This window comes from Micropterus dolomieu, linkage group LG05, assembly GCF_021292245.1.
Source record: "Micropterus dolomieu isolate WLL.071019.BEF.003 ecotype Adirondacks linkage group LG05, ASM2129224v1, whole genome shotgun sequence".
NCBI classification, from domain to species: domain Eukaryota; kingdom Metazoa; phylum Chordata; class Actinopteri; order Centrarchiformes; family Centrarchidae; genus Micropterus; species Micropterus dolomieu.
The window spans coordinates 7,838,847-7,865,965 of record NC_060154.1 but is presented as its reverse complement, the minus strand read 5'-3'; the positions used below and the strand labels follow the sequence as shown (position 1 = coordinate 7,865,965).

General features: G+C 39.9%; 1 protein-coding gene across 2 annotated transcripts in view; it reads right to left on the bottom strand.

Moving 5' to 3' along the window:
* ror1 (receptor tyrosine kinase-like orphan receptor 1) overlaps positions 1-25,824 on the bottom strand; it is a 138,605-nt gene extending 112,781 nt beyond the window's left edge. For both annotated transcript variants that reach the window (XM_046049531.1, XM_046049532.1), the window contains exon 1: positions 25,460-25,824. In XM_046049531.1, coding sequence (XP_045905487.1) covers positions 25,460-25,565 — 106 coding nt within the window. In that variant the 5' untranslated portion in view covers positions 25,566-25,824. The remainder of the gene's footprint in view (positions 1-25,459) is intronic.
* Between the last annotated feature and the right edge of the window lie 1,295 nt (positions 25,825-27,119).

Below are 27,119 nucleotides of genomic sequence, written 5' to 3'. Positions count from 1 at the left end.
AACATGTTCAGTTGCTTTTTCTAGTCACTTTAAGCATGGGAAAGTCTATGTTCCCTTAGCTCCCCGTGGTCTGGTTCTTATCTAGGGGTTCAATCTGATAGTGCAGCCCTCTCTAGCATTCATACAGCGGCTTTGAAGATCTGCTTTAAATCCAAAGGGTCTGACTTGCTTGGATTAAAAACATAACTGATCATGCATGCCGACAAACACAGCAGCATAAACATTCTACACACATTTTCGTAAAATCTTTACATGGTCATATGCAAAAATATATATACATGCAACGTTTTACAGAGAGAAAGAAAAATGGCTTCTGTTCAAGTCAGAGATGCCTCTGAGACATGGACATAATTTAAGATTCTCCACACAATCTACTAGGTTTACACAAGGAATACTTATTGTTTTAACTCACTGAAAAGGTCTGATCTAATCTAAAATCCTCCATCCAGTTGTAAACAAAAAAGGTTGAGGAAAGGCGTTTGTTTCAATCTAAATGGCCCTTGAGGGTGAAAATGGCATTACTCACTCCCCTCAGGACTAAAAAGACAAGTGAGAGCTGCATCATACTGACTGAGAAAAGCTGGTCTAAAGGACTTCACCTCTTAAATAGTACAGCTGTCTCATTAACTCCAAATGCCTCAATAATTGAACAGAGACCAGTTGGACCACCAGCGAAAAAGAGAACACCCTAAAGCCATAGAGAGAAAGCAGGTGAAAGTTAGAGGGAAACCAGTGAATGGGAAGAGGATTTTTTCTCAAGCAACCCTTTCCATTTCTGCCCAAACCCTGGGACCTTCCTTTGCCATCTTATCGTCTCCTCCCTCTTTCCCTCGCTTTCCACAGTTTCTCCTTTCTTCCAGCTAGGATTAGCTCAGCAGGACACTAGCATTCCTTCTCTACTGGTAGTCTTTGTCTTCACATTCCCACTCCTCCCAGTGTCTTCTGCAGCCCTGTGTCCAACAAAGAAAACTAACAGTTCCATAAATGGGCAACAGGTTTTTTCCTTGTATTTTTATTTTTTCAAAAAATGTAAACAATTTTACCTATTATTTAAATATAGGAATTAAAAGATAAATTGATTTCTTAATAAGCTTTATAAACCAGTGGTTTGTCAGTCAAAGTGATTGGTGAGTCTAAACTGCCAAATGTCCACTACCAACAGTTGGAAAGGTTCATGCCTATGGAGCTGCAGCCAAGCTCAATTCAGACTCAAGGCCGGGGGTGCCCCTGCAGTGACTTTGATCTGGAGTCAGTTATGCGCCACAGACTACCTGTTGTGAGGTTTTGTATGGGGGTAAGATAACTGATACATAGTCAGAAATGGAGGGGAGCTGTACTCTATACTGGTGTGCCCCACCTGGGAAGGTCAGCATATTGTTACAGCCAGGTGCTAATCATATTACTCCAATTTTGGTGTTTGTGTTTAACTTTGAATTTTAGGCTACATGGTCCTTTTTCCAATTTCAACACACAATTGGCCTTTGAAACAATCAGTCAAATATAGCACCTCAAAGATGTAAGTGTAATTAAGAAAGCGGAATCTATTTTTAGAGATCTAATAAGATATGTTATGCATGTTTAAAGAAGGTTTTATGATACACAAAGTATTCACTCTTTCTGAACCCATCTTCTGATGTCCGAAATAACCACTGATCACGTTTAAAAACATCCATTCCAATGAGCGCCAGAAGATATAAATAAAAAATAAAAAAAGATCTCATTGTTGCACATTTCCATCTTAGATCTAAACTTCTCTGTATTTTGGCTGCAAGTCTAATTGTGAAATATTTTATTTTTTTCCCCTGGCTAAAGGCTTGTCTCATTCAGCCAAACTGTGTAATGTTTAAGGTCTTTGTAAGTCAGAGGCAGATTTGTGACTAAGAAAACGGTTGATCAGGGGCATCTGGTTTTTTTACATGCCTAATATGGTGATATTTTCCAGAAGAGTTTTGCAGGAACGGGCTACTGTAACCATTTCTCCTTGTCATATATTATATCAAATTTTATTGTAAACTGTTGTACACTTTTTCAATCATGCACACAAAGATGGCTTGGAAACCCTAATGAGTCCAGCGTCCTTGAAAGTAGTTTCTTCTGCAGATTAATGAAACTCAAAGATTAGGTCAATGTAGCTTATATATTCATACACTGTGCAGTGGCTGTATCTGTATAACAAGTATTATGCTACAAGTAGATACTAACAGTTAGCAAGGTTCAGACTAGCAAGGATTTACAGCAGTATGGGGGATAAGGAGACCACAGGTATAAGAACCAGCAGCTCTCAAAAAAGAGGCTGCGTTATAACATTATGAAAGCTGTCAGAAATGATATACCAACCAAGGATACAGCTAGGCTCTGCATGCAAATACACATACTCACACATAAACCTGAAAAGCACATGTTGCACTGAAAAGCAGGGAGATTGCAAGTTTTAGTTTTATATTCTAAATCAAGGTTGAAATCTGTGTATTCACGCATCTTGACCACATAAAACAGACATAAAGAGGACAGCAGGGAGAAAGGCAGAGAAAAGTTGGAGAATGGTGAAGACAAAATGCAACATGAGAACAAGCAGAGATGACAAGGAGACAGATGACTGATGGTGTGTCCCAAGAGTGTATTGGCCTCGAACATTGACTTATTACTGTTTAATCCTTTCACCTGGCCTTAACCACACATACACACGATAAAGATAAGTGCTGATGCACTTGTGTTCCAGATAAAGGTACATCAGCCCTTTGTGTTTAATGCTAGAGTGGATTATATTTTTATTAGTACCACTGATTCTTCCATAGGGCTTTACTTCTTAATCTCCATTGTGATTTGTCCTTGCTGCAATATGAACGCACACTGCTCTCAGTGTGTATGTGTTAATTACATAGACAGAATTGTTCATACACCATCCAGGTCCCAAAAGGTCCTGCTTATGTGCGCATTGCTCCCAACCCACCAGCTTAGTTTACACAAGAAGGTCATTTTAATCAGGTGAATACCAGGCCGCCTAATCTGCGGGTCTTTGCCTGAGCATAAACAGAGGATATCCCCAGGCTCAGCCGGATCACACACCTGGAGTCATGGAAAAGTCATTTCTGGAGCTGACCAAAGCAATCCAATAACCTTCTGCCCTCCTGCTCCCTTTCTGGCTTAATGACTGCCCCACAAGACAACGGCATCAATTTTATACCACGGCATAAAATCTACAGAATTATGTACAGAAATAAAACACACTTACTTATACGTCCATTTACACATGCAAGGATGCAATCTATGCCTTTGATAATGCAGGAATTATACGCAAGGTCATCCCCATATCTAAAAGTACAATCTTCTCTGGTTTTAGTCACTTGGTGTCTGAGGTCTAAATCTCACACACTTTAGAGGAAAAATCAGACCAAAAACTGCCTCATTTTTCATCCCAACCTCTTATCAAGTGCACACCGGCAAACATGTCCAAATACATATTGGTAGGTCAAGGGTCACTTTTGGCCTGTATGTCTCCATCTTTCACTGTTCATCTCTCTTCCCCATCGCCTTCTCAACATACTTCCATGAGTTGGGGGATCACAAAATGAGATGGGAAACTGAGGCTGGGGGATAGTGACAAAATAAAAATATTCAAACATTTTAACTCATTCTTTAATGTCGCGATCAATATTGGCAATATTATAGGCACAGCTACTGGTATTTTCACAAGAAACAGCTGCTTAAGTAAAATATTAGTATCGTGTCTATGAAACCCAGAGGCATTCACTGTTCACTCCACTCAATTTTCAGATTACTTCAGATTATAGAAATTAACGATGATGGGCTTTAATGTAAGTGCAGGAAAACACAAAGTTAAGCAAAATCATAACATTACAACAAACCAAAATTCCACATGATATCTAGTCTCTTATTTTGATATTTTGCCCAGCTATGGTTGAACAGTCCAAGACACTCTGACATCTGGCCAAACATGGGGGTCTTGAGCCAAGGGGAATTCAGCTGGATTTATCTTGGGCCTGGACACTGGTAGACAACCCAGCTCTTAATTCGGTTTGACAGATTTGATCAAGTGCTAAAAAACATAACCTGAAAGTACAAAGAAGCACAACATTTTGTTGCTTGCTCGGCTAAAACACCACAAAATGGATAGCTTTTCAAGTGAAGAAAGTGGCATGATGAAAACAACCTCCCATTAGTGCTGCAATGACCTTCAGGACACTGGAGGTCCTACACAGTAATCAAGAAGGACTATAGCAGGACTATGACTGAATAATCATTGACTTTTTCATAATGCATACAGGGATTTGTAACAAAGTCTTCCTACCTCTCCCACCCCTTTGTAACTACTGCTGTCTGGCATGCTGCCTCACTTCCTGTGGGTGATAACATATCGATAAGGTCTGACTCTTATCACACAGGCACACCAGTTAAGGTAGTGGGGCAGACATGAAGGGCGACCTCGTTATCTCGGTCTGATTTGAGTTTAAGTGGATAGACATTACGCCTTGTGTGGATGTGTGTGTGAAAGAGAGAGAGAAAGAAAAAGAACAGCCAAAATACATCTCAGAAGCTTCACCAGAAAACCTAAAGTGTTACATGAGATTATTATTATACCACAGTAGGGATGTTTAGATTGATTGGAATTCATTACAGAGACAAAGATAACTGACATTCTTCTTTCTGGTAAAGATTAGGAAATGAAATCAGCTGATGATGACTCATGATATTTAACCACTTATTTGAACTAGCTTAAAAACGTCAACACAACAACACTAATACAACAATAATACATGCTGGCAGTAGATGGTGATTGCTAACTTAAGGGAAACTTTGCATTCTTCCTTAATCAGGACCAGTGTAGTGAATTGTTGTGGTTGTTACTATTCTGGATCTGCCTCTTATCCATTTGTGTCTATCAGCACTGTTCTCTCTTGGAGGGGACTGGAGCCTCTGACAACACAGGCTGCTCACTGACTAGACAAGTGCTTTACTCAGTGTAAGTAAGTGTGTGTGTGTGTGTGTGTGTGTGTGTGTGTGTGTGTGTGTGTGTGTGTGTGTGTGTGTGTGTGTGTGTGTGTGTGTGTGTGTGTGTGTGTGTGTGTGTGTGTGTGTGTGTGTGTGAGAGAGAAATACATTCTGAAAGGAGCATGTGAAAAAAGAAAACCAAAATGCATGTACATTGCATTGCGAAGCCAAACATAATGAGAAAATTTGCTGCATCCCGAACAAGTGCATTCACATTTTTTCCATTTATTTAGCTTTTTTTTTTTACCATTGCATAAATTAAATAGTCAAAATGTGCTTCTTACTCAGTGTTTCACACAAGATTTGGAGAGACTATGGTGGGTGGGTCCGAGGCCCAAGAATCTTATTTCCATCCAGAATAGACACCTTATTTTGAAAACCGGATGTTGTCACATGTGTAACCTTGCACTAAATTCATCAAGCCCAACCCAATTTGATAAATAATGTTGTATGTGGTTCTCGTATCGCACAACATGAAGACTTAATAGCCTCTCTTCAGGTAGGACTTTCATACTGCAACACTTGTCTTCGTAAAGAGAGAAAATGACAGGATAAAGTCACTAACCTGCCTGTCAGCTCCGGTCAGCTCGCACTGGTCCGTTTCAGTGGATTTATCATTAAGGCTCGAATATGTGTGCACTCCAAATTTAGGTACGGCTAGCTTAATCGCCTTCTCATAAACGTGTGACAGAAACACTCAAAGTGGGTCAGACCGTTTTTTGCCTTTTCTAAGAAGTCAGCCACGGATGGAGTGGATGTGCTAGGAGACAATTCAGCAGAACAGTGTCTGCAAAAGGCCCTTTTTGCGTCTTTCTCAGACAATTTAAAATGCTTCCACACTGCCGACATGTCAACATAATTATTCAGTAAAATTTCTTTGGTCTTTTGACTAATTAGCCTGAACACGAAAGTGCTATTTTTTGCCATTTTCGTCTGATTCATTTTGGTGGCTGAACATGCGGTGCATCCCTAAGATATACTGTAGAGATGAAACAGAAACCCAGACAGAAGGACTTTCAAATTCATGCGTCTTAGCAAAATAAAGTCAGTAGAAGCACACCGGAAGTGCATTGCATGTAGGGTTTGCTGTTGGTGCTTGATGATGAAGTGTGAGAGTGCTTGTACATAAATGTGTGTATGAGTGTGTGTGTGATGATAAGTGGTGATTCAGACATAGAAACAGCCGTGTGTTTTTCTTCCAGATGTTTTAATGAAGCTGACTGCTGTCTGAAGTTGCTCAAGGACACAAAAATAAGAACCAGTCACTGTGGGACTCGAACCAACCGTTTTTCAAAGGCTAAGCGAACATCAACCTCTGTGTCCTCCAAGACAGACACGCACTTTATGTTTTGGCAGACTAGAAGATGCACACTTGTCAGTCATAACAACTTCCAAGCATTTCAGGTCTCCTAAATGTGCACACACATCATTCACACAATAAAGGCTCTGTGAGTCATTTTTAAAGAAGAGGGGTCAAATGAAAGCTATGGTTTCTGTTTTTAAGAATCACTTTGACTCATCTTTCCGGAGACACATTACAATAATACGACAGTTATTACACTGGGTGAGCCATGAATCAGTAATGTTACAGATGTCTATACCTTAGTAAACTCAAACATTTTCATGTTATTAACCTCCACATATGCATTTAAGATCTCATTCTAAGATTGATTTTGATAAGTAACAGCAATATATCACAATACATTTCTATAGAAAGGCTAGTTATTGTGCCTGACATAGGGAGAAAAACTAAAAAATTTTGCGGCCCCTTAAGCCAACTAGTTAACTTTAGTAAAGGAGCAATGACACACATCATTCTACATAATTTCATCAAAATCCAATCAGTGAACTTTGAGATAATGTGTGACACATTGAGTGAGACTTCCATAGAAAACCCAGAAAAGGGCATCTTAATCAAGAATCACTGCATAGATGGCACATATAAAAATAAAAGCCAGTGGAAAAGATGCCACATACTACATAACATTTAAAAAGGGAAAAATGTACAATCACACACTTATTTAATTTAATATTACAAAATGACATCAATCAGGCGCTCCCCGTTTTCCAGCAATCATAACTGGATTTGTGTACTATTCTGCTCTAGTCTTGAGCTGTAGTTTAATAACCTTTGGAACATGATGAGAGAACACGATAAATTAATTTGCCAGCTGGGTCAGGCAGAGTGGAGCAGTGGGAAAGCTGTCCATCTGCTTATAGCAACAGCAGTTTTATACGATTTCAAACCACAAAGCCAGGTGGTCCTGCAGCAATGAGGAAAGCACACAGAGGAGACAGTGGAAAGAAACCAGGGATTAAAGGAAAAGGGCGCAATTTGGTAGGATAGATTGGATCAGAAGGATAAGGTGGTCGGATAAAGAATAACAAAAGAAGGTAACAGAGAAAGAAAGAAATGACTAACAAGTGTCTGTTCTTGGGCTAGTTTGCTGTAATCTCAGTGGACCAGTGTCAGTGGAGGGAACTAGAGAAAAGGAGAAGAGGGGGGTTGTAAGGTTTGTCATGGAACACCTGCCTCCACTTAACCTCTCCCTCTCTTTCTGGTTGAGCTGCCTCTTTCAGCCATCTCCTCTCCTCCTTCCCTGCTACCCCCTCCTGCCCTGTCATTCATGCACTGAGTATCCTTCGAGCTCATGAGCCCTAGGCTTCTTCTTTTCCAAAACATGGGAGGGCCCCATAGCTTGAGTTGGGGCCTCACCTGCCAGCCAACCAGACAGCCAGTGAGCAGAGCTTTTCTTAAAGCAGCAACAAGCAGTATTGTTGATAACACTAATTCAAATCACTTCCTATAATGTGAAAGAATAGCTATAATTAGCTATAACTATATATAGCTATTACCATCAATCCCACTGAGTATCAACATCTGACATCAACTCTGAGGCTCACACTGACTGGTGATTTTAAAGAGCTGAACAAAATAAATTGCCTTTGAAGAAAGTGAAACATAGCAATGGAAGAGACTCCCATGTTTGGTGAACAAAATCAGGGTGAAAACCCTGACCCTACTGGTAACAAATGGCCATCATACTATATATAAAAAAACAAATGCCAGATATTAACACAAATGTACACCTGCATTTTATTTAAGCATTTCCCAAAGCTTAATCTCAAACCTTTTATATTTTTTTATTATAATAGTGATTACTGCATGTGTGCATTTTCTTTTTTTTCACACAATACAACCTACACTGCACTCCATCCAACTAGTGGTTATACCAATTAAAGGTGTTAGGTCAGGAGTTATTCATTTGACATTAAAGAGGACATGGGGTCCTGCTATTGAGACCCACCGCAGGCATCAACTCCCCCCTCTCCTCTTTTCACCCTGTTTTCCATGCTTCATAAAAGATTTGCCCCTCTCCTCCCCACTTCTCCCCCTCTCTCTTTCACTCTCTTGTTTGCTCATTCTCCCTCCTTCATTCACTCACTTTTCCACTCATTCTCTTCACCTCTTCAACTAACTGCCTCTCATGGACTATATATACTCGTTCATCTACTCGTGTTCAGTGCGACAGTCACCAACAGCACAACAAAATCAGATGTTACAATCCCATATTAAAATAATTACTAATAACCATCTCTCACGCTGCTCTTTATTCCCTTTCATGTCTGGCTGCTGCCTCTTTTCCATTTGCCCCCTTTTGACCCTCTGCTGGCCTCTCCTCTTTTATTTCCATTCATGGATAGTAATCAAAGATAGAGCTGGAAACTCCAGTGTTAGCCCCATATGTCTAGAACTGGCCTGCAAGTCTTATCCCACTGATTCCGTTCGTATATCAGCTAGTGGATGTGCTGGACATGAGACTCTGCAAGACACACACACACATAATACACAAACATTTGGTGAGCTGGATGGGTCACTGGCCTTTGACAGTGTGCTACACAGTAGCTCTCTCAAAGGTCATTTACTCAACACAGTGTTCGAATGAGAGACACAAAGATGCAGTCACTCTCTTTACTCACTCTTTCCCTGTTTGAACGCATTATTGCCTGGATGGCAGTTCAACAGTATTCAATGTTCTATGAATCTCTCTCTTTCTCCCTTTAAAATCACCGGCCTCTATATAAGGAACACCTGTTCAATTGCTTGTTAACACAAATAGCTAATCAGCCAATCACATGGCAGCAACTCAATGCATTTAGGCATGTAGACGTGGTTAAGACAACTTGCTGAAGTTTAAACCGAGCATCAGAATGGGGAAGAAAGATGATTTTAGTGACTTTGAACGTGGCATGGTTGTTGGTGCCAGGTGGGCTGGTCTGAGTATTTCAGAAAAGGAATTTCACGCACAATACTTTAGGGTTTACAGAGAATGGTCTGAAAAAGAGAAAATATCCAGTGAGCGGCAGTTGTGTGGGCGAAAGTGCCTTGTCGGTGTCAGAGGTCACAGGAGAATGGGCAGACTGGTTCAAGATGACAGAAAGGCAAAAGTAACTCAAATAACCACTCGTTACAACCAAGGTATGCAGAATACCATCTCTGATCCAACCTTGAAGCAGATGGGCAACAGTAGCAGAAGACCACACCGGGTGCCACTCCTAAAACTGAGGTTATAATTCACACATGCTCCATTCATCCGGCCTCGTATCAGCCATCTTCTGATGGCAACAGGATAATGCACCATGTCACAAAATGTAAAATTATTTCAAACTGGTTTCTTCATATCAAATCAAATCATAGCTGTTTTCAGTTTCAAACACAGTGAATCAGTCTAACAGAAGCTCAAGAAAGACAGATTCACCAAACAGGATAATGCAGACAACAATTGGTCCTTTTGTTAAATTACACAATAGTTTCCTGTGTTTTTTGGCCTTTTGACTCCTGACATCTCCTAAAATAGCCATAGTTCACCTCCCTGCAAAGCTTTATTGTAAGCCAAACTGAGGTAACAATTTAATTGAATTCTACAGTAGTTACCAAAATAGTTGAAACTCAGGATAAAGCTATGTTTAAACATAAATGCATTTAGAGAATATATAAAAAATAAAATATGGCCTATGTCAATCTGAAAAGTTTGTGTGGGCAAATGAAATGAGATACGAAGGTTGTGTGGAAGATGGACAGAAGATAAGAATAGCATAGGGCTTTAAGTAGCTTGTCCTCTAACTGCATTTAACACTTAACTGAGGAGTCAACAGAATGTAGTATCAGAATTCCCACTCCAAAGCCACTGCTTCTATGCAGCTCTTGTTTATGGAAGCTAGTCAAGAGGCAGGTCTGACTGAAAGCTTGACGGTCCGGTGGCTCTGACCAGGCTGAGTTAAGATTTTGAGGAAGTGTACCGATTTGCATGGGCTACTTTATAGATCCCAGTAGGGACATTTTCTTTTCATTTTCTCCAATCTACAGGGATGTCAGAGTGCAGGGTCAGTTAATGAAGAGCTCTCCAAGGGCGCTCAGTGTCTTGTTCAGAGACACTTGAAGGGCGTGGGTGTTCTCCAACACAAGCTCTTGAACTGAGGCCCTGTGGTTAAACAGGGGCTTTCCTACTCACTACAGTACACCACCCTGATGACTTATGATCTGTGCTACTTGTAGATGATTCAATTTAAACTTCTAACAGGCGGTCAAAGGCAAAACACATTTGGAGGAGAAGACTATAGTAGATTTGTGACCTTTGTGTAAAGGATACAATAACATCTGGAGAAAGAAGGGAAGACAATAAAACTTCGGGCACATCCAGAGTCTACATTATGAAGCTAAACAACCAATAATAGCCTGATTTTTTTTGTTGAAAAAAAAAAAAAATTGTTCAGCTGAAATATGGTAAATATTGTTAAATCAGCTGTAAAAATTTTTATGAAAATGGATTTAAACAACACGAAGAATGATTAATATGCTCAATGAATGGGTCTACATGTAAATATTCAAGAAAGTCAATTAAATGCAATAAGGTGTCAAAACATTCTTAATGTCTTATTTGGGTGATTACAGTTACTGGATGTATGTGTTGAATGTGTCAAAAACTTTAATACATGAATTTTATAAAGATACTGTAAAATATTGGTGTAGATTTCTAAATCTTGTCTCCTCGTAACAGGAGCTGTAGTGTGTCAGATGCAACACTGTTTCCTTGTTTATCCAGTGCCCAACTGGTGTGAAACTTGGAAATCCTGAAATGACGGGTTAAGAGTATAAGGCGGTAAGCCTACTAAATCTCAGTTGTGAGCCTTGCTTTGATAGACATGGTGCCTAAAATGACTCCCTGGCTAAGGTAGCTATCTATCTGTCCAGGCAAGAATAAGAAGAAAATGACACAAGCACAGCAGGAGGAGGACAGGTCCGTCAAGACATGGAGTAGAGAAAGAATGTAACAATATGACATGTAAGCAGGGGAAAAGTTATAGATTGAACAAAGGGAACAGAGGAGAAGATACTGGATATACTATGTCTACCAATGAAAACTGTTTTTAATAAGCATGCAGAAAGACTGAAGGGTGCAGATAGCTGTTAATGGAGGCTCCCACTGATGGATGTCAGTGCTAAATGGTACATTCCAGGCCGAAGACAGAAAACCGATAACATATCATGCTCTTTTTTTGAGAATACAACCAGAGACACTTCTACCTCAGTATTTAAACTGTGCAGACATACTTGATTCACACACAGGAACCCCCTTTATTAGAAATAAATAAGACTGAAATGTTAAATTAAATATGAGAGAGAAGTTAAAACAACTAACCTTCTCTCTTACTCTGCCTCTGCAACATACTGTACATGCAGCCAAACCCCTGACGACCTGTCTCATTAGTCAAGGTACAATATAAAAAGTGCACATATACATATGACTGTTAATGTTTGATCTATAGCTGTCAACCATTTGTGCTATTTTTCTTTTGCCTTTCATCTTGTTGATTTCCCCCTCTCTCTTTTCTTCCCCTTGTATGTCTCCCTCTGTTGTGCACTCCTGTGTTTCTAGTTGTGCCATGTAGTTTATGATTTGCTGATAGAACAGGCAGGCAGAGGTCTTGGAGGGTCGCTTGAGACAAAAGCTGCTTTTCAGCTCTCAGGGCTTATAACTCCCGGCGCTGCTCCCTTCAGATAGCCGAAATATGCCGGCTGGGGGTTTGAGGTGAGGGGTGGGAGGGGTGGATGTTGATCCTGGCCTCCTCTTCCCACAGCGGCCGAGGTGAAAATGACTTTACCATGTGAAGAGGCTGTGGTTGTTCCGGCTATGTAAGTATCCCTGTCTAACTGTCTTCCTTGTCTTGTCTTAATCTGACGAGAGAGGTTATGCTAGGACGTAAGTGCAGAATATCTTACTTGAGAGTATATACACATGTTTCAGGCCAGGTCACATGTGCATGTTTTCATGCCAGGCTAAAAAAGGCAGGGAATGTAAGAGAGGTGGAGAAAAGTGAAAAAACAGAGGCTGCTTAAAGACTAGTGTTTCTCTATGTGTGTGCATGTATAGCTGTATGTTTTGTGGAGAACAATGAGAACAGAAAGTGTGAGAGGGAAAACAAGGAACTTAGATGGTGCTACACCAGGTGAGTTTTCCTGAGGGCAGCTGGGAGTATTTTTCCCCTCATTTAGCAGTTCATGAAAAAAACCACAAGCTGCCAGATGTGACAGAGGGCATGCACCCTGCTCACATTCATGTAAACACACACACACACACACACACACACACACACACAGAGGGAACTCAATCTAACCCAATGTGAATATGTGTGGAACTGATATACTGTATTCCAGCATAAGTCAAAGGCAGATTTCTATCAGGGGGAACATCAGATGAAGTAAACGGAGGGTTAAGACATCAAAGAGCTCTGCAGGGAGTTGCATAAATCTGGGCTTAAACTCACTACAAACCCATTTACGTCAGGAATTTGATTATGAACCCTACCAAGAATCCGAAAATCATTTCCGTCAAACGTTGAAAGACACTTTTTGTTACATTCCTTTTTAGTACTTGTGTGATATATCTCTTTAAGGATCTTATTGCTAATTGTTATGAGCCACTAAAACACAAAGGCATGTTGCTGTATACAAGACTGATTAATCAGTAAAGAGCTAAATTAGTTTCAAATATGTATCTAATGTACCTACAAACATGTAAAATATCTTCTTCAATGTTGTAATAGTCTGAAATAACATGGCCTAAAGAATTGCGATGGTCACACCGTGCACCTATGGCTCACCGCTGACCTACATTCTCCTTTGTTATTCCACACATATCTGCACTGTATAAAACCGCTGGTTGCTAATTGCTTTCACATTACAGAGCAGCCGGGTGATCTTGGTGGCTTTCCAAGACCACCAACACTGGGACATGGGGCGTGCACATTTGCAAATGCATACCACCAATCACACTCTGCCTGTATTACTGTGTAAGCACAGATCGAGGGCAAACATGTAAGCTGCTATCTGCTGTGTAACCAGCAGTAAAACACTTCTCAACTATTGTCTAGGACCATCTTAACTAGAGTTTTTCTCTAAGTTTTATTACTGTCGAGCCAGGGAAGCTCGTGTAACATGTGTAAGAAAATGCATGGTTGTCACATTAAGAGTAAGGGTTCTTCACTACCCATTACTGGAGGCACCTTGTGTAAACCGCTGAGTGATGTAACTCATTCAGCAAGCAGCAGGGTGCTTGTGTGACTTCCTAAACACATTTAACAAGCTTAGAGTACTCTCATTAGCAATGGGTTATTTGTGCCAATTAAACAGGGCAATGGGCAAGAAAATTGTCCTTCCCTTATATAGTCTCATAGGTCTACAACTTTCATGGAGGCAGTTTCTAAAAATATGACATATTGGTAACATAGCATTTTACTCCCATTCTGTGTTTAATATTGCTTATGTTATAGTGATGCACATAAAACCTTTCAATCTTATCTGGTTTTAAACATGAACAACTGTCAATCACAAAATAGAAACCAAGGAGAAATGATCAAATCAAAAATTAAGAGGAAATTTCTAGAAGCTTTATTTACTGCACTGCTAAAGCAAACATTTTGAACCACAAAATCTACCAATATCACCAAAAATGAAACTTTTACATTTCCATGTTGTTTCCACAATTTTTGCTTATTAAAAACATGTTAACCACAACAAACAAAACTAGCCAAACTAGGGCACGTTGTGCCTCTTGGTCACCTATTCTGATCAGAGAGCAACCACCTGACCCTCAACAGAACACTGTTTGCATGGAAGCAAGTGAATGGAGGAGTGTGACTTGTTTGTACTATTTTTAGCGATTATAAAATCTTTGATCTTTGCTTGGAATTTGTTAATTTTATGTAATGTCCACTCCTGCTCAGGGTCATCACGAGCAGAGGTTAAGCTAGCCAGCTGGCTAGAGTTAAGTCAAATTTAAATTAAAGAGTAAATGGATTAACAAAGCCTGGGGTGCAAAGCGAGGGCAGTGGGGGACATTGGATCACTGCTGTCTGGCCGTGGACACACAGACAACTAAAGAAGTAAAAATAACAGAACCAGAATAGAATATGCTGCAGAATATAACTGAAATACAAACATTTTTCATAACAAACCCTCTGGCTTTGGATGGAGTTTCTGAGGAGGAGAGGGAGATGTAGACAAAGACAGAGTTGGTGAAAAAGCAAAAGAAAGTGTAAAAGAAGGAAAGTGCATACAAACTCTCGCCGTGCCAAACTCTACCACAAGTCCCTACCGTGAGCTGACAGTAGTCCAAACTGTTGAACAGTACCAGCCGGGGAAAACTTGGGACCACCTCCGCTATTGTTTGAAATCCCACTCAAACAGTCATGAATCACAGCCACAGCAATCTGTCTCCCTACAAATTATCAGCACCGGGCTATTTCAAATTAGCGCTCCAACAGAGCATGTAGGAATAATAAGCCACAATGCCCATAGCGGGGATTTTGTTCCTTTTTATAAATTCCACTGCAGCAGGACCCTTCAGGCTGCATAGCATACTGGGATAGACCCCTGCTTTGTTGCAAAACATCATTACAGAATGCATGCAACAGTATAAACAGTTGTTCATCTCAATGAAAAGCTCAATAAATATTCTATTTAAGTGCATTGGAACTGTTGCTAAACGTCTGGAAAGATGCTGAAGTTGTGCCATCTCTCCTTTACTCCAATTATGACTGTACTGACATGACAGGTTTTATGTTCCACTAAAGATCATGGTGGGACAGTGAAATGGTGAGAATCTGTTTTCTTGTAATAGAATATAATATGGCCTGCAATCATTGCTCAACATTTCCAAATGTAATCCTGAAAATGTAGCTATTTGCAAGGACAAATGTTTATATGACTTGAGTTTGACTGTTGTTCAGAGCATGCGTATTTTCCACAGTTCACATCATATTTTAGTATGAGGGCTTTAACGGTGTACATAATCAGATGCTCTTGAACCCATGTTCCATTTGCTACAATGGCTGAATAAAAATGTGAGATAGATGGAGGGCTAAGATGTAATGAGCTCTTGTAGGCAAAGCTTAGTACTGCTGAGGCAGCCATGCAGAGGTTAAGCAAACAGGCAGTGGGATCACGCGGGCCTAAGCCTCTTATACAGGCCCCTCTGAGGAGAAAATCATTGACTTCTGATACACGGATGAAGGTGGTCAAAGACAGTAAGTGGGGCCACCAATCCTTGACTAGTGAGACCCCCCTTCTCCACTGCTGCTCAGTATTTATTTCTGTCTAGTTTTTTGCCATGTGTTTTTTAATGAATCAAATGTTTCAGCCCTTTGATTAATATGACTTGCTGAGAGTTAATTTAAGCCTGCTGTCAGTCAAACGCATCTGAAAATATTTTTCTCATCTCAATATCATTCTTAGCCCTCTCAGCTTTCTCTTAGCTGAGCCAGGCCCATCCCAGTCCTCACTCCCATCCTCAGACTATCAATATTTTCATCCCTTTCTAAAAAAGCTAGTACTGGACTTCTTTTACTCAATGAACCTCTTCCTCTTACCCTCCCCGAGTCCCCTTTCCTGCTGGGAGTTGCAGGGCAATGCAGTTTCATTTCCTGCCCTGCTGAAATCAATGCTTTCCCGAAGGGGGAGCACGGAGCGAGGGACAGAGACAGATATATAGAGAGACAGGAAAACAAGTGGGTGAGGGAGTGAGGTGTGAGAGGACTGTTGGCATGCAGGACACAACCGCACAAGTAAACTTAAACTCAGGTTGGTTCCAAGTCTGTGTCAGCTTTGATAAACATCTAGTGGGAAATTAAATAACTGTTCAAAGTAGAAATACAAAAAAAAAAAAAAAAACTAAAACAGGGGGGCTGCTTTAACGGGTAAACTCAATTTTCCCCTCAACACTCCCCAAACTTTTTTTTCCTCAGAGAGGGAGAGATTCTGTGGAGGCAAGAGCAGCATTCGGCATCCCACAGGATAAATGTATGAATTCCTGGTCAGGAGTGTCCCGATTGACAGGATTCCTTTCCGCTTGCCCCGGGTTAAATACAGAGTTCCACTACATAAGCTAAACTCTGAGTGAATGAGAGGGTGTCAGTGATGAAGAAGATAGCATACATTTTGTCACAGTCACACAAGGACAGATTCCTACCCTATGACTATTCCATACCCTTCCATTACAATTCCTGCAGATTTTACCACATGAAACACACACCCGCTCAAATCACACATCAAATACAGTGATTCTACAAGCCTCTGGTTAACGCATCTGGACAGTCAGTAGTACAAAACGACTGAATGTGTTCTTCCGTCCTACTATTCTTTTCACACACACTTGTTTTAGTTAAAAACAGACTCACAATCTCGACAATTGGGATACACAGTCAATAACTTTGCTTTGAAAGAAGCATCCGTATGGCGATGCCATCAAGCCGAAATGGATTTAAGAGGCTACCAGTGACTGTGTGGGTATGGTAACAGCTTTTCCTCAAGACTGTGAAGAAAGCTTTGAGGATTTGCCAAAACTTCCAGACTTCCAGCTTTAGTTTCTGGAACAAAAAAAACAAAAAGGCGCAGGTTTTTTTTATCTTAAGGAAGAATATTGATAAAAACGCAAACAGAAGGAAATTATAACACCTTTCACCAAGAGACTGACCTGTTGAAAGCTTTTCCTCATGCCCTATCGCTAAGTCTGATTAATGAGACAATCTTTGAACCCTGCTAATGCCACACAGGGGCAATGATTTCCCAGTCGGTGCTGAATAAGGCAGATGGCTTGCCGGCAGCGGTTTGCTAGATGGGCATTTAACTCACGGTATGTCAGAATTACAGCCAGCAAGCCCTTTAACTCCAGATTCCTCGGTCAGTGTGGTCAATACAGGATTAGAATGGATAGAAAGGGAATTTCCATTTAAGTCAAATTTCTTATGCTATTTTGTGCTTTTTCTATTCATGCTAAGTCACGGTTTCATTTATGGTTTCTAGTTCCTGTCACAGTTTTGTCCCTGAACATTATTGTTACAATTTACAGCCATGCTGGATATTCAAACTGAAATTTTTTCAGCAATCATGCTGGCAAATTAGAGCAAAGTTGCTTCTATACTGTCTAGTTTTCTCAGTAGGATTAAAGGCAGTACTTATCTGCCTAAAGTCAAAGTTTGAGATCCCCTGGACAATAGGACTGAGCCACCAGCTCAATGCAGCCCCCCTTAAGTCTTTTGTGTGTGAATGAAGTGGCTAGGTAAACCCTAGCTGCTGGTTAAAAGGGGGCTTGCTTAAAAAACAATGATACAAAGCCTTTGGTTAAAACATGCTAAGGTCATGTCCACATTCACGCCGATACATCCACACTAAGCCAAATACATCCAAAATACACAATTATCCTTCCATTTATTGGCCTTCTGTTTTTCACAACCAAAATTGGTGTTTTTTAAAAAGACAACATTCCCCCGCCTTTGTTGCCTTTAAATATCTGTATAGCCAATCACACAGTATAGTTTTTGTGGCTGACCTATATTTATGTTTATGCTGTTGCGACCAAGACGACTTGAGACTAGCGAGCATCATCTAGTCATTAGATCAATGACTGCAATGTAGCAATGCAGTAATTACAATTAAATTTCAAGTTAAGTGGAAATTTAGTCATACCCTGATGAAATTAAATTATGCGCTAATAAGCGCAGTCAGATGAAAGTATAGTGATAGTTTGGGGCCTTTTCTTTGGCTGGGACGCTATTCTAAAAAAAAACAAAGGAGAAATAAAATGGGAAGAAAAACTTGAAAAGTGATGCAGCGGTAGGAAGAAGCAGACAGAAGAGAAAGACAAGGTCAGAAAAACCCCAGGTTGTTTCGTACCATAAATCCCATATTATAGTAAAACAACACCTCATAGTTTAAACACATAACACAAGCCTGCCAAACTTTTTCAATAGAGCAGAAACATATTGCACAACATACAGTCAGTACCCACAGCAAGAAAAGTGGGAGAGCTAAGAGCTTCATCTTTTTTTGAAGGCAACAATAAATCTGTTGCAATGTTGAGAGCAAACCTCCCCACTTGTCGAATTGTCTGGAAACCTGCACACATATGGACGGCCTGAGTGCTAAAGACAGACAGTCAAGCGCTGAACACTGAAGAATCAATCAGCCTTTTTGATAAAGCAACATCATTTATAGTAGTGGTGCAACGGTACATTAAAACACTGGTTGGTCTAGGGGTCACGGTTCAGTAAGTCTTCACTATAGCAGGAAAAAAATAAAAATAAAATTGTCATTATGAAAACACATACCCTAATCAGCATATTGAAAAACTATGTAGATGTGGTGATAGAAGAGACAGCCTTTAATCAAAATAGTTCATTTTAGGTTCAAAAAGGGCCCAAAAAACATCTCAACTTTGACTCCCCCGTTGAAAACAATGAAAGAGAATATAGGGCTTAGACATTAACAACCTTGTTGTTATTACTTTAGCAGATCCTTGTTGTTATTACTTTAGCAGCTTTGAACAAAAACCCATTTACAGGAACTAATCTTCAAATTCCTCAACTTCAGACTACAACAGGACTATAGTTTCCATAGCTACTGATTGTAAAGCAATAAAAGATAAAAAAATGTTTAAAAAAAAGAAAAAAACAGCCAAACACACTTCCCTCTGTATGATACACAAACATTAAAATGTCCTGAATGACTAAATGAGGGCAAATCACAAATTAGTCCTGAGCCATGACAAGCTAATCTAACCCACCCCCCAACACATACACACACACACACACTCAAAAGGATTCTGTTAATCCACACTGAACACAAATCATTAGATGCCCCGTAAAATTAAATTTCCTGCAGTCCAGACATCTCTGGTTTAACAATTTCCTAAGAAGAGTTTGAACTTGAGTACGACTTTCCGCATTAGACAATACTACAGGAGAACTGTGCTATTTACATGATTTGTGTAAAGAAAAAAAAATAAATGACGGAGCTGCCAATAATTATTTTAGAATCACACAATTGTGAAACATATACATGTGATGATGTTCTATTAATAACTGCAGAGTGATAACTTTATACAAATGTCTCAGTGAAGCTGATGGTCCAGTGGTTTCGCAGCATAACCACAGTACCATGTGGACAAAAGAGCAGACGTGGAGCCACAAAGACTTATCAGGACCGATTGAGAACGCCACATATTGACATAGCATCCTTCTCATAATCACCACATAACTGTTATGAATTAACTAAAAGTATGAAGTGTTTCTGCGCCAGCTGACATCACAAAAGATGCCTCTTGCACAAATTAAAGATGTTAAATACTGATCAACCTCTACCAAAGGCCTGCATGAGTCATAGCAGGAGCTGGTGTGGAGCCACCCCGCTCTCAGTTATTGTTGAGTAAACACACACAGCGTAGCCAAGAGCAGCATGTCAGTCAGCCAGGCAAGAAGGGCCAAGTGGAGGAGCCACTCAACAGCCAAAATGTACTGTACAGACAAAGAGGGAAAAGGACCGTGTGTGTATGAAAGACCGAATAGAACCAAGAAAGTCAGAAAGAGAGGGCAAAAAGAAAAACGGGGAGACAGTGCCTACATTTGTCTTATACCAGCCAGATAAGATGAGTGCCAAGGAGTTTTAATGTCATGCTGATGGTGGTGGGGTGATGGAGGGGTTGACTGTTCTCTGATCCTTTAGCAGGCAGAAAGTATATCCGTGCATACTACTAAAAACATACTTTGAGGCACGAATGTGCAAAACCTTTCTAAAGAACACAGATCATTTCTATCCAGCATGCACTTGATTAATGCTTCTGACCTTTCAGTGACATTAAAAAAGTCACACTTCACTTTACCCGACTACATGGCTTAGGCCAAGCACTTACTTAAGGAGTGTTGTGAAAGAAGGTGACCAAGCTGCAATGCAGAAAAGCTGATCACATAGACAAAAATTTGACAAACAAAAATCTTAGGGGAAAAGGCTGACAATAATAATCCCTCCATTGACTGATAAACTACACATGTAGTTTTTTGGAATATAAATAATATTTTTGGGAGAGCCCATAAAGTTTGGGGTATTCAATACCTTGGATGGAGTGTGGTGTATAAAGACATAATTGTGAGTTGACAGAGATCTGCCCATCTGCTTGCAGTGGGGGTTTCTGAAGTCCTTAATGCAATGCAAACAGGATATAAAAAGATTTACTCTGACACATATAGGGACTTTAAAAAAAATCATGTTTCATCCTACTCCCTATTAAATGAAATGTAGCATGATCTTGAAATATTAAGCCAGGGCAAAGCTTGCCATGGAGGATGCTAGCAAAGCAGTAATTTGATAAAACAATGAAGAGTGGTCTCAATGAAATTTAGAGGTCTTTAAGGCAGTGCTATTCCCTGCAGTCCTCAACATCAACCCGTGCCAAGTCTATATGGGAAATTGATATGCAGTATGTGTGGCTTATTCCATTAGACTCATTAAAGTGTCACTTTGTGATCAGCACACTCTTGTACTTACAGCTTGCCTTACAACTGCAGCAAAGGACTCATTGTATGGTGTGTATAAAGTACAGCAGAGAAGTTTTTTTAAGTGGTAGGCGTAATTTGTCTTCCAGACAGCCTACAACATAGAAAGCATTGAATAGAATGTATAGAAAGCGATTTAATTTGTAGTCGGGCAAACAGAACATGGAAAGGGGCAAATATAATTTTTGTCTATTATTACACTTGACAAAAATGTATGCTTCTTTGCTGTAGCTTATTTCTACACTCAGCCCAGACTCACTGAGGTGACACATCTATACACTGGCTTCTCCACTGCCTGATAAAACCTGAACTACTGTTTTTCGTTGCTTTTGTTAATCCAGTGCTGCATTTCCTTGAACCCTACAGAGAATTTCTCTCTCTCTCTAACAGACTGACCTCCTGTGTAGACAGTAAATTGCAGGAAAGGGGTTTTCACGCTTGGCTACAGTTTGTAGTGGCAAAAACTTTATCAAACGTCTCTGACGAGGATCTGAGTGAACTGTGTTTAGCCTGTGATTAAACGTTGCCTCTCTGAGGGACTCTGACCGCTAAAAAACAAGCATGCTCCACAGAGTCTGATTTGTGGAAATAAGAGCATTTTTCTGCCAATATTACACAAATGCAGGAAAAGAGTACTTCTTCCCATTCACAGAAAGGCTTTTCCCTGGCTTGGCAGAGAGTAGACCTACAAAAGAAAACCTTAATCGGGCTCAAGCATTGACAATATATTATCAGGACATTCCAGCCAGCAACTCAATGGAAAACAACTGTACCATTTACTGGCATCACACACCATAAGGATCATATCTTGTGAATTCTGTAGTAATCAATGAGGTAGTCCTGCTTTGGAAATAAAACTTAAATAAGAGAGTGATGAAAAACTCAGTTCAGAAAAAAATAAGCACTGAACGGTACTTATTTGATCTCGATACTTTTTATATAATTTAAAGTAAATTGCCCGCTGGCTGTACATCAATTAAACAATTAGCTCACAATATTCTCCAAACAGTTTGCCCCATGGCAGCACAGAGACATACTAAGCCCTGGCAAACACATGTGTTTAATAACAAGTGGGAAGTAGGTAATTGACGTGGTTTACACACCAATGTTTTAAATCAGGGACATAAAACAGAGTTGGAGTATATGATTTATGGCTATGTGCTGAATAAATGAATGTCCATGACTTTCTTACCATTTCACACCAAGTTCACAAAAGTTTTGAAAAATCAACCTCCTCCTCCCAGAAATAGACACAGCAGAATCATCTATCTGAAAGAGTATGCACCACTCAGACCATGATGGAGCCCAACATGTCCCAGAGAATCTGGATAAACTATAGATACACTGAATATAGTCACATATAAAAGGATAAATTATAGCAGTATTGCAATGATGAAAAGCACTGAGCAAACTAAAAATCACTAGAAGGAGTGGCTGATTTGCACATATTTTACAAGGATGCATGAAGAAAGTGCTACCATAAACTTTGACATCTCTTTCACCTCCCTGTAAATTGCTCCTTTAATATGAATCTCAGAAAACGGCAGAAGGCATATAACAGTACAGACATCTCAGTAGCAGGGAGAGCAGGACACAGCTCCTACACACTCAGCCTGTAGGATGAGGATTTTTTCCAGGAGTGAAGTGCCTTTACTGTCAACAGTGTGTCCTGTTGAAAACTGCACTGAGGCAGTTCCACCCAACATGATTTATAGCCTTCCTGAGTGTTATTAAAAGGCTAAATGAAACTCTAAACAGATTTCACATAGTTGCTGCCCTGCAGAAGACCTTTTATGTTCAGAGGTGAATGCCCCATGTTCAGAAACATTTCCAGTTTATATAGTTTGAAAACAGTGTTGTCAATTTATTTTTATGAACATGTCACAGATTATTACTTTGGAGCTAAAGGGCATGGGCTACAGATGGAATGACAGTGACTATTTTGAAAAGATGCTGCACCTATCTTATATTTAAATAAAAGGTGAATTTACTTGGCACCATGGTAATCTGATTGTTCTGCACTTTTTAGCAGAAATCTGATTTCCATGCTGCAAAACCTGGGTTCAGTTGAATAAACGCAGTTGGCACAGCTAGATTCCTGCTGGGAAAAAAAAATAGGTCAACTCATATCAACCTTTGTGTGGGTTTTTCAGTTTTTTCAATTGTGCACAAATAAGTGGAAAAGACCTCCAGGAGGAGGACAGCTGGGATTTGCAATCCATAAGAATAAAATCTCATGATTTGTTCTACATGATTCCAACCTTGTTTAGAAGGATGACAGTGACGCCTAAGCTGTTTTTGGCAAGGGGAGGGAAGAATCTGAAAGCTGACAAAAGTGCGTGTAAACTTGTTAAGTACAAACACAAGTACAAACCCATTATCCAATTTCCTGCCTTGACCTGATCACTTACATTAATTAGGGTTTTTGTGAGCATGTAACTACTGAAGGAGTGTTGCATTTATTTAGGTTTTTAAAGAAATTCAGTAGGGTACTGTATGTTATTTGGACTGTATTTTGTGAGCCTTCCTTAAAATACATAAGCTATGCATGCATATATGTTTTTATTGTTTGGCAGACTTGCTTTGCTGTGGCCAAGGGAAACCCGATTGTTCCTGGAAATGTTAGCATATGAACCACAGTGACAGACCAGTGACCTCTGACCTCAGATTGGAAGCTGATAGACTGACCATTAAACCAGGAAATAAGCAAATAAAGACAGCCATGGCTGTCACATCAGTTGCTTTTATAATTCAGCCATATTATATCCACTGGCCACTGATCACAGGGCACTGCACTCTTCTCTTCACATTTGATTACAGTTGAACCACAGTCGTTCCTCTCTGACCATTCCCATTACAGCGAGCCAGAGGAGAGACAAGACTTCCATTGATATCATCCATGAACATATTCTGGAACTGCTTCATTTGCGGTGAATAGGAGGTCAGGTTTGTGGATGCAATGGATGTACAAAGCATCTTAATGGATGTCATGTTCTTGTCCATAACCGTTAAGGCTACAGTGAAGCTATGCTTACTTGGATTCAAAGAAAAGGTCATCTCAGACAGCGGTGGAAGCTTTTTTAGTAGTTTTCTGGTTTCCAGCAGTGAGAGAGAGTGCAAAAGCAAATCAGTTTAACTTCATGAATAACAGTATTAGCATATAAAATTTAATTTTCAGGGTAGATTTTGCCTCTAAGGTGTGCATCTAACATGAAAAAAAAAGATGCAGTTAATCCCACTTTTATATTTCCTGATATGAAGTAGCTGCAGAAGTAGGGGCTTGGCTCTCCTCCACTCAATTTTCAATCATGAAACTTAATTTAAAGACGTTATGGCTAACTCATCCAGTTAAGTAATGTGGATTAACATTCCTTCCTGCCTACGAGCAAGGAAGAGAACAAGGTATGGCAAGAGAAGGGCCATAGCAAAAAGCTTTACATTCAACACAGAATATACTGTACAACTCCATTGTAAATAACAGCCAAAAGCATTTAAGGAGGACAGGGATAATCCAAACAAACCCCCAAAAACCATCCGGAGATAATTCATCACTACCCATCTAGGCAGGGAGGATTAATTTATACTTACTGTACTCTCAAAAGCCACAGGACAGAAAAAAGCGCTTTCCACAAGCGGCTTCATAAACAATTCAAACTGAATTCAATCATACTTATATTAGTCAACCAAAAGCCAGTTACATATACCATCAGGACATCCTTTCTTTAAGATGTCAATACCATACACTCAGCCATGTACAGTTAATGGCAGTGAATATATAGTTCCTAAGATTGTTGAATGAGCAAAAACAAACAAAACCACAGTGTACAGACAAATAAACTGATGCTTTATGTAAGTGTTTGTTTTTTTAAAGGCAGTTAAGACTAATTGCAGTATTGTTTCCTAGAGGCCACAGGCTGGCCTATTTTCCCAAAGGTTGTCCATGCATCTTATGCCACTACTCTCTTACCATCAGTCAACCCTAAATGGTTAACAACTGTTTGCCTTTTAATTAAGACTTCATGTATGTCTTATCTTTAAACTGGCCTAAATTATTGAGGGGGTTGGTTGGGGACACAATAGCTATCCAGCTGACTAGTTAAGAGCCCACCTTTTGTCTGCCAATGGAGTCAAGTCTTTCCCCATGCAGAGGCTTCAGAGTGACAATAGGACGATAATCTACAAACCAAAGATCATTTACATGAGAGTGGAGGATGAATGATGGCAAACAGCTCTGCTTTGTATGGAAGGAACAAGTTTGTTAACATTTGAGATTATTCAAGGATCGAAAAACAAATAGTGTGGTCTTAAAAAATATACTACCCGATATGAATATAATGATGGATGACTTAAACTGTCTTTAAAGGGCGATATAGTCACTATATATCCACTACTGAGCATGTCAGGCACATGCTGAAAGTCCCAACAAGGATTTTTCGTCTGTAATTGACAGATTACATGTTTAATCCGCGCGTGTTGGGATGAACCCCAGATTAAAGCTATCAGAGAAACAGGGAAAAGACGAATGATTACTAAGAAAAGGAAAAGAAAAACTTTTGAGACATACCAGACGCGCTGAGGTCCAGGACACTTTGGAGGAGCAGGGCCATCCAGAGAGCGCAGGCTGGATATCTCCAGAGAAGCTGGCTTGCCGCTGCCTGCATTGGATACATTCCTCCGGCTCTGTGTTAAACCGAAGCCCGCTTTTCACATCCACTACACTCAAAATTTAATTTTGAGCCCTTCCAAAAATGAACGACTCAAAATACAGATTCGTGATAACGCGTGTGCTGTTTTCCGCTGCGCTTTGAAAGCGCACGACAAACCTCTTGGTAAAAAAAAGTGAGAGTCTGGAAGAAATTTGTCTCCTGGTTTCTGTCTTTTTCCTCTTCGCCGGAGCCCAACTCACTTTCCCCCTCTCTGTCTGTCTCTCCAACTGAGCGCACTCCTTCCTACAAACTTCACTAGGGAGACTTGTGCCCACAGGAGACACATGGCTCTGATTGGCCATGTGTCGCCACCCTGTGTTCACGACAGGGACTGTCAGAGGGCAGGCAGCGACGTTTGAATGGAATTTGAGTTTGAATTTGAGAGAAATGCATTTAGCTGAACTGAAAGTGCGCAGGACCCACACCTGGATGGTCTTCTGATTGAAAGATTCAGAGCGGCTAATAAATGGAAATTATGGTGATATTTATTTAGTAGTTGCCATTGAAATTCGTTGTCAACTACTGTTTCAATAGTCAAGAATGAACAAGAGTCTCTTTTTTTGGTTAGAAGTTGTTGTAGTGATGTACAACTATTTGCAGAACTGATTAATAACAAATTCTGAGTAAATGTTGAAACCTTGGAATGACTGCAAATAGCATGAGTACATCATTTTAATGTGAAAAAAAATACAAGGACATTTTGTAACTTTAGGATAAGATTGTGTTATGCAGCCCAATTGCACTTCAATACTTTATTATTGTTATAACCCACAGTTTACATTTATGTGGGATTTGGAGAGTGTATCTTAAAATACCTAAATTATGACCCAAGTAACTAACCCAAAGAAAGCTTCTCAGTGAACTTGCAGGCTGAGGGGCACTAAGCAGCGGCTTTGTTCGGGCTGTCTCTGGTACACATGATTTACAAGGTTAAGTATTTACGAGGAGGAAAATATTCTCTAATGAAAAAATCTAAAATATACTAACAATGAATTCAGGGAATGTAAAGAGTAAATCCAGCATGGACTTATACATCTACTTTATTGCACTCATGATATTTCTGAGAAGACTCCTATACAGGCTTTGCTTTTCTGTAAATTGTAAAACAACTACACAATTTTTTGTAAAACTACACTTTCTTAAACGGACTGTCAGTATCTGCTTTGTTGAACATAATTGAAACAGTGTCATGTCACTTGGTTGTACTACTGTACTGATACCTGTGACAGCTTGACTTAAGTTCATGAAAATAGGCCTCAGTCTGAAGTGATGTGAATTAATAAACAACTGTTAATGAATCTGAAATTAGATCCTAGATGACCCACCTGGACCTGTTTAGATGATCACATGTGGTGAGACTTGAGCAAGTACTACTTTTTTATGTTAACTAGATAAATTACCCTGCACAAATTCATATATGAACTTCACTTGCTTTCACTCCATGTAGTACATGTACAAAGACAAAGACAAAGACAGATGAATGAAGGAAAGGAGGAAGAGAGTCTGCACACATGTTAA